We start from the raw sequence: 8,959 nt of genomic DNA, 5'->3' as shown, positions 1-8,959 counted from the left end.
AAGCGAAAGCGTATCCTCATTGGCTGGTCTCCGGCATTGTCTGAGTCTGCGTGTAAATTTGAAAATTTCGCCAACTGGAAAGAGAGGGAGGCAGCAGGATTTAGTCGCTAACGAGAAAATAAAGAAAACATCGCCAGGTAAATCACAATTAAATTACATTTGTCAAACAATCTCATTGTTTAGATTAACATTGCATTGTATGTATTTCAAATCTGAAGCGAAACAGTCATTTTTAAACGGAGTAGGTTCAATTTGGCTAACTACTAACGTTAACGTAGCCTAGCTAACAACATTTCCGGAAAGGGGCTAGCTAACAGTAACTAGCAACATTTTTACCTGTTTTGCTAGCCCAAGCACCATTACTAATTTAGTGTACGTTACCAATGTACAGAGAGTCATGGGACGACCAAAGAGGACGACCAAACAACGTAAAAACCCCAAGTTGGACAAATTGGAGGCTTTTCTCGAAGATTTCGACAGTGAGGGTATGGATGACAAAGAACATGTAGATGCAAGTTGGCTGCTAGCCATTAACGTTATATGAACAGAAACCACCGTTTGTGAATTCACTTTGGTGTAACTTATCCAATCACACGTTGTCTTTGCAGTTAAAACCGTAGTTGAAAGGCTGAAGGAGAAGACAAACAGCCTCCTGAAAGATGCAGACAACTTCTACAACATGGCTGTGATTAAGCTGCCTAAGGCCGTGAGACAGATGAACTGGCTTGAGCATTGTGGTAAGTTAGCTAGCTAAGTGAAGAAGCATACATACACCTGACTGTTCTCTCAGCTACCGCACAGCAAGCGGTAGCGGAGCGCCAAGTCTAGGTCCAAAAGGCTCAAAAGCTTCTACCCGCAAGCCATAAGACTGTTGAACAGTTAATCAAATGTCTACCTGGACTATCTGCGTTGACCCTCTCCTTTTGTGCTGCTGCTTTTTAAATGTTTAAATGATTTTTTTAACTAGAAGTCATTTAACAACATTTATATTTACAATGATGGCATGGAAACAGTGGTTAACTGCCTTATTCAGGGGCAGAAAGACATTTTTTTTTACCTTGTCAGCTCGGGGATTCGATCTAGCAACTTGTCGGTTACTGGGTCGAAACTCTAACCACTAGGCTACATGCCGCCCTACTCGCTGTTTATTATCTATGCATAGTCACTTTACCTCGGCTAACCTGTGCCCTGCACATCGACTGTTCTGTTACCCCCTGTATATAGCCTCACTTGTTATTTATTTTATTGTAACTTTTTTTGTTAGACTTTATTTTGTGTAAAATTTAGATACTATTTTAACTCTTATTTTTCTTAACTGCATCATTGGTTGAGGGCTTAAGTAAGCATTTCACAGTAAGGCCTACACCGGTTGTATTCGGCACACGTGACATGATTTTGATTTGGCGAAAGGTGGGTTAGAGATGTTTTAGATGTTTTATCTGACGAACTGACACTTCTCATTCATCCCTTCAGGGTCAGAGAAACCAAAGTCACCCGTGTCACCAGTGGAGGATGCCAAGGTGGGTTTTCTAAATTAAAATAGAATAATTCATAAACTGTTGGTTTTTAAGTCAGGCCATGGTTTTGACACCACAGAAAATGCCACCCAGCCAGAGTCGCTCTTCACTCTTATTTGTCTATTTCCAGAAAGTAGAGGAGGCTGCCCAAGTGGAGAGTGTTATGGCTGAAGTCCATACTATTCCCCCCAAGACTGTTAAAAAAGGTAAGTATTTGCTATACACCAGTTGTTATAGGTTATGTGTCTCCTTTGAATCCCACTGGATGTTAAAGTTACTCTGCTCCCCTCTGCAGCAAAGTTGAAAAGGGGTGGAGCCATGACAAGTTCAGAGGATGAGGAGAACACTTTCACGGCCACAGGGAAGAAGGTTAGTGCTGTATTGTTTTTTTTTTTTGCAAGGTTAGGGAGACTTACCGTGTGTTTAGTTTCACAGACTCAATGTAGCCCTCAATAGTCTCCTTTCTTTTAGGCTCTTGCATTTTATTCCAAATGATAGCTCAAGTCATTATTACTACCAAGCCATGTCTAGCTCAAGCTGAAGACTTGCACTTTTGCCTCATCGCCCATTTCTTCACTGTTTCTCAGGGTAAATCAACTAGGAAACCTCCAACGTCAAAGAGAGCCAAAGCACTGTCAGTCAGCAAGCGGAACTCGTCCATCAGAAAGTAAGACCCTTTCAGCTGGAATCTGAAAACATTTTTGTGTGTGTTTTTATGGTTGTACAAAAATGACTTGCTAATATTAATTTGCCACTTCAGGTCCAGTAGGAAGCCACTGATCACTCCTTCCAGGAACATGTTGGACAGTTCCCTCATGGGCACTACCCCTCTCATCACACCACGCTTTGACTCCAGGTAAAGTGGCAGTAGGTAATGTTCTGTGGTTTGTCCATGACCATTTTTGCCTAAAGCTGGTTGTTGTTAGAGAACGGTCTATCCAGTCTTTCCCCTAGTAAAATGTTCCAGTTGGGACACACAGGCCCTCAAAGCAACACTGGGTACCACTGCTTGACTTGTTGTCATCATATATCCCAGACTTCCCAAGACTCCAGCGTTGAGGATACCCCGCCACAAGGAGAGGGTTTACAGTATCTCGGTCAACGGCTCCCCCATCTCAGGAGGTGGTAATGATATCGTCATCAATGTCCCTGTGGGGAACGGAGAGGTAAGCAGCCTTCCATTTTTAGACTGATCCGTACTGAACAGTGCACGACCATCTGACTTGGCTAAATACCCTCACTAGCCACTCTGACTGTTTATGCTACATGTGTACAATTATTTCCATGACATAATTCAAGAAAAAAAAAACAATTTTGGATTGACCAATGTAGACATTTTCAAATATATGCAGCTTAAGTTTTATATAATGAAATTTCAACCTGAAAGAATTGTCATCAGCACAATGCTGAGGGAATCCTATTCGAGTCAGAAAAAGATACTCATCTGTTAGTTAAGATATACAAAACCTTGCAGAGAACCTATCCAACTGACAATCTTTAAGGGGGGGGTAAAAAATAAACTATTGAACCAAGACTTAAAAATAACTGATATTGGCAAAAGATGGAGACAGCCTAAAGGGAAGAGGTCAGTGACCTAGCAGTGTGGTGCCAGGACAACAACCTCCCCTTCAACTTGAGCAAGACAAAGGAGCTGATCGTGGACTACTGGAAAAGGAGGTCCGAACACACCCCCATTCACATTGACGGGGCTGTAGTGGAGCGGGTTCAGAGTTTCAAGTTCATTAGAGCATTAGTGAGGTCGAGCGCTGTTGGGTGATTAGGCCTGGCTCGCAGTCAGTGTTCCAATTCATTCTAAAGGTGTTCGATGGGATTGATGTCAGGGCTCTCTGCAGGCCTTTCAAGTTCTTCCACCCCGATCTCGACAAATCATTTCTGTATGGACCTCGCTTTGTGCTGCATTGTTATGCTGAAACAGGAAAGGGCCTTCCACAAAGTTTAAACTAAGAGACCCGAACCATGAAAAACAGCCCCGGGAATAATGATTCCTGCTCCACCAAACTTTACAGTTGGCACTATGCATTTGGGCAGGTAGGGTTCTCCTTGGCATCCTCCAAACCCAGATTTGTCCATCGGCCTGCCGGATGGTGAAGCGTGATTTATCACTCCCGAGAACACGTTTCCGCTGCCCCAAAGTCCAATGGCGGCGAGCTTAACACCACTCCAGCCTACGCTTGGCATTGCGCATTGATCTTAGGCTTGTGCGGTTGCTTGGCCATGGAAACCCATTTCATGAAGCTCCCAACGAACTGTTCTTGTGCTGACGTTGCTTCCAGAGGAAGTTTGGAACTCTGTAGTGAGTTTCAACTGAGAATAGACCATTTTTACACGCTTCAGCACTCGGGTCCCATTCTGTGAGCTTGTGGCCTACCACTTTGTGGCTGAGCCGTTGTTGTTCCTAGATGTTTTCACTTCACAATAACAGCACCTACAGTTGACCGGGACAGCTCAAGCAGGGCAGACATTTGACATACTCACTTGTTGGAAAGGTGGCACCCTATGATGGAGCCACTTTGAAAGTCACTGACCTCTTCAGGAAGGCCATTCTACTGACAATATTTGTGTATGGTGATTGCATGGCTGTGCTCAGTTTTGTGGCTGAAATAGCCGAATCCACTCATTTGTATGCGGGTGTGTATTTTTTTATGTATATATTTTTCTAAAGTACTTGTTGACATGATTGGCACATTTCATGTGTGTTAAGAAAGTTCTTCTGCTGACCTGATTTTTTTTTTTGTGTTTTTTTCTCCTTCCTTCCCAGTGCATTCAGTTGCTGGCCAGTCAGATGGACACTGTGGACCTGGGACAGCTGGATGAGACAGCCATGAGGAGCATCCGTCTGCTTCAGGTATGGTCTTCACCAAATAGAACTATACATTATGGCCACATCCATATGTCATGCTTCTAACAGAAGAGAAAGGGATGCGTTATGCATAACCGTAATAGCAGGTTATGGCGACATCTCAACATGAAAAGATTACAGTAAAGACTACATTTGCACATCTACGGTCCAATTCCATATCTGGATCAGGGTGTGCTATTTAAAAGATTATTCTTCTGCCAACATGACTAGCTAAGTGTTGAGCTTTCACAAGGCACTGTAGAGAAATGCATTGTCATTTTGGTTTGCACAAACGGGAGTTGTGTGCATTCAGTTACTACTTTCATTGTAAATTCTCACAGTATGTGCTCATTTTGTTCAGAATAACCCTGAATGTAACGCCATGCCATCTTTCAGTACTGTAAATGCTATGCATTTTGTTATATAGAAATGTGAATTGCACATTGTATGGTTGTTTTTATAATGCGGTATCTATTATAATCCTCCACCTGTCTTCTTTCAGAACACAGCCATCTATGATGGCGTTTTACATATTACTAATGTTTATCAAGCGGTGTTTAAGTGGATTTCTGTCGAACCCGTGTGTGTAAACAGTAGCCGTTACCATAACTCGCATTCACTTTTCTCTCCACAGAACCGCCTCACAACACTGTGTGAATCCTCCGAATGACATCTTCAGCGTCTTTTTTTTTGTTTGTTGTTGTACAAGACCGCCCCCCCAAAAAAAATTCTCTGTATATTTCTCTTTTAATACATAGTTGTTAATAGCTGTCAAGTCTCCTTTTGTGTAGTTATCTTAGCGTTCTTTATTGTTATGGTTTAAATGTTTTAAAATGGATGCCAAGCACGTGGGACTGTACTTGGAACAGGCTATTTTTCAGGGATGCAGTCTTCCATATAAAATACATTTAAAATGAGCAACATTAATAAACCGTAACTACACTTCCCCTCGAATAGTCTAACATGTTTGAAAGTTACTTGTGTGCCCTGTGAGTGAAAAAGAAGGATATGCTGCATGCCTTCGTCTCATCAATAACACTTTGTCTGCCTTCTTGTGGTTGAGGTTTGCCAGTTCAACTTGTACTGTACAGTGTGGATGAGGATTATTATTTTTTTTTTTACCTTTATTTAACCAGGCAAGTCAGTTAAGAACATATTCTTATTTTCAATGACGGCCTGGGAACAGTGGGTTAACTGCAGTGGGTTAACTGCCTGTTCAGTCCATGAAATAAGAGGTCCATGCATTTTAGAATTATTCAGCGAAATTTTACAATACTTTGTTTTAATGTAAATGCCATTTTGTTCACTTTTCTGAAAGTGGACTCTTTCAACTCTCTGGTGAATGTCTTTTATTTGTGTGGTGGAAGTTGAGGAACCACTGCTTGCTGTTGTTTGGGGTGGTTGTTTATAGCCTAGATGAAGATCCTGGGGTAGTACTGGTAATACAGTACAGAAATACAACCATCTTTTCATGTTTTCCCATTGTCATCGTCGCTTCAATATGCTGTAATCACAGACAACTAGACAATACTGTTTGCCTGCTTAGATTCCCTGAGACCACCTGCTCATTTGTGTTTCTGGAGGGTGCGTTATTCATGAAGACTCCAGGCAAATCAAGTTCCCCTGGAATTCAATTTGTCGCTAAGTATCAGTTTGACAGGATCACGTTCCACGAGATGCATTGCATTTTGATATTTAAAGTGTACATTAGACAATGAGCTACAGCTTCAGATGTTTCCATTAACTCTAGCTGTCATACTGGTCACAGCAGAAGGAGCCCTGCCACGGTGTAACAAAAATATGGGCTTGTAGAAGCTTGATTAAAACGTTGGGGTCAAGCGTGTGGGGTGCCAGACTGCTTAAATAAATAAACTCTTATACCACCATAGCAGGGATTCAATCTGCCGCGTTGTCAAACTCGCTGCAATTATTTCAATGGTAATTTAGTTGAAAAAAAGAATCAGGAAGATGTTCAAGAAATGACTCCAGTTCTTTGTAGAATGCTAAACTAAATATATGGGAACTATTAAATTACTCAGTGCGGAGTTGAAATGTAGATGAGTGACAATCCAAAACATCCAGATATGCTCTTGTACAAAAAAATAAAGACAAAGCAGTAGCAGACAAAGTACTAGATTAGTAGATAAATTGCTAAATTAATGCTTAACTACACAAAGTTCCAGGGACAGTTATGTGGCTTTTGGCAAAACAATTACCCATATTGCACCACCCCCTTGATAGGGTTTAGATTTGGTATTTGTTGTTTAAATGCATGCAGTAGGCACTTTAAGACATTGCATACAGAACATATTTTGTGAGCAATACATAATTCCACCACGAAGGGGCAGTGACATACTGCTATATGAGCCCTTTCTAAAACAGCAGCTTCGTGTTCTGTAGTTTCAAGCCCAGCTATAACTCCCTCCTGCCAATCAAACAAATACCCTCTATCCCGAACACAAAAGGTAAAATGATCCATGTCAGTTTAACATCATTCTCCACGGCTGTTTCGCTGAGTGTGATTGAGCACAAAAACACAGTCGGATGGCCCTTCTTTAAATCTGTCAGGATGAGACACAGATCACCCGTTGATGAGGAAGTACATTTGATGGTAAAAAAAAAGAGTAGATGGATGGGTCTTGGCATTGGGAGAGAGGGATGAATGGGAGATGAAACATGGTGACAAAGGCATGGCGATAATGACTGAGATGAGTGTACTGGGGAAAATAAAGCGATAGAGAGAACTACACAAGCATAGATCCAAGGTAAAGATTGTCTGACTGCAGTCAGGCTGAGACAAACAGAGCGAGAACTAATCAAAAGGAGCGGGAGGGGAGCTCCCAGCCACATGGCGGTCACGCAGTTTCATCTGAGCTCAATGGAAAGCTGTGATTTAAGCGGGACTGAACTTGTGCACCTCTCAGTGGATGGAGAGAGAGGGGAATTGGTGATAATGGAGTCTTCCATCAGGAAGAGTGAGTGAATGAGGGATTTATGATTATGATCATATCAAGGCCAGATCCGAGCATTACAGGCCATTATGACTGTTTGTTATATGCTGCACCTGTGCTAACGAGCGCGAGAAAGACGTAAACGGAATAAAGAGCGTGTTCTAAGAGTAAGTGAAGTCCTTGCTCTTTTCTCCCAGGAGTACACAGGATTGTTCAGGCTTTTTTTCTTTCATTTGAACCCTATACCCATTCTCTAGCTTTCCCTCTTCTTTACTTACACATACTCACTCCCTAGTGAGCGTGCACACTTTCTCACCTAGAATAGCCCCGTTGTCCCTTAGCTCACTGTACACACATGCACACTCCCAGGTCCCCTCACTGTCCCCTGTTTATTTATGCCCCAGCCACAATACAGGGATTAATTTCTCAAAGCCGATTTGAGCTCCGGCACGCTTCCTTTCAACCAAAGAGCTGGAGCAACTTTAGCACTGGGGGAAGTTTCCCCTTCACACTGGCTTAGAGGTGGACTCTTTCATCTTCTGAGGGAGGCGAGAGAGAGCGGCCCTTACCGATGCACAGCTGGGAGTCACTTCAAGTCTTTACGTCGCTTCCTCTTCTCTCCCTCTTTCTTTGTTCACTCGGTCTTTCTTTCAATCTCTGTGGTTCTTTCCTCTTTTTTTTGGTTTCTCTCTCCTAACTTGTTGACTTGTCCTGGCCAATCAGTGCATGAGGTTTGAGGTTGAGGAGGAGCCATTTGATTAAACTTGATTACTTACGGGCCCGTACTGTGTGCGAGCTTTTGATGTAGTCAAGGTATTCGAGGTATTCAATGATCATGAAGCAGGTGTTAGCGCTGGGCTGGAATAAAAGTTTGCATGAACAAGAATATCTTATTGTTCCTCCATATTCAAAATCAAATGAAAGTTTATTGGTCGTGTACACAGTTTAGATGTTACAGCGGATGCAGGGAAATGCTTGTGTTACTAGAGCTTAACAGTGCAGTAACATGTCAAACAAGTACACAAATATAACAAAAAAAATGAAACAAGAAATGTCAATTAATCCAATTAACAACCCCCCAAAAACATTGTCAGTAATCCAAATGCAATCTGTGTATATGCACCGAAAATATATCCTAAGAATGATACAGTACGTACAACAGTAGATGGAGTATCTTAGCTGTGACAAGAATCCAGTATGTACATGTAGATATGTGGTGTGCACAGTGGCCACCTGTCATTTTGAGGCCTACCTTTTTTTATCAAAAAATAAATAAACGGGGGGTTGCCTTCTTTTTTACATTAATACGTGTCATGTATCAGTGTACAAACAATGTAAAAACAATAATATGAGGAATCATTGAGTTAATAAAACCACATACAAACTTGGTCTATTTTTTGCTTTCTTTAGTAAAGGCAGCTCCAAAATGCAGGTGTTTCAGCCTAGTTCAGTGCTTTCTGTGGTGTTGGGGCAACCAGCAGAGAATACGGAGCGTAGGAGTTGGTAATGTTCTCTAGTTGCCCAGTTATTGACTCAGTGTTCTGTCACTCATGGGGACACTATGTAACCGCCAAATCGAAGGGTAGAGCTAAAAAAATTCAAGCCCCATGGGTGCTGACAGAGTTACATTA

General features: G+C 42.0%; 1 protein-coding gene across 1 annotated transcript; it reads left to right on the top strand.

The window, feature by feature from the left end:
- LOC124012661 (borealin-like) lies at positions 1 to 5,331 on the top strand. The gene is made up of 11 exons (XM_046326522.1): positions 1 to 137; positions 392 to 485; positions 609 to 737; positions 1,474 to 1,520; positions 1,648 to 1,723; positions 1,813 to 1,886; positions 2,105 to 2,184; positions 2,278 to 2,373; positions 2,554 to 2,683; positions 4,297 to 4,383; positions 5,012 to 5,331. The coding sequence occupies exons 2-11, from the start codon at positions 398 to 400 to the stop codon at positions 5,045 to 5,047; spliced, it is 843 nt and encodes a 280-aa protein (XP_046182478.1). The 5' UTR covers positions 1 to 137; positions 392 to 397; the 3' UTR covers positions 5,048 to 5,331.
- The last annotated feature ends 3,628 nt before the right edge of the window (positions 5,332 to 8,959 follow it).

This window comes from Oncorhynchus gorbuscha, linkage group LG24 (assembly GCF_021184085.1).
Source record: "Oncorhynchus gorbuscha isolate QuinsamMale2020 ecotype Even-year linkage group LG24, OgorEven_v1.0, whole genome shotgun sequence".
NCBI classification, from domain to species: Eukaryota; Metazoa; Chordata; class Actinopteri; order Salmoniformes; family Salmonidae; genus Oncorhynchus; species Oncorhynchus gorbuscha.
Note: the sequence above shows the minus strand (reverse complement) of the source record. Positions and strands in the feature narration are given on the sequence as shown.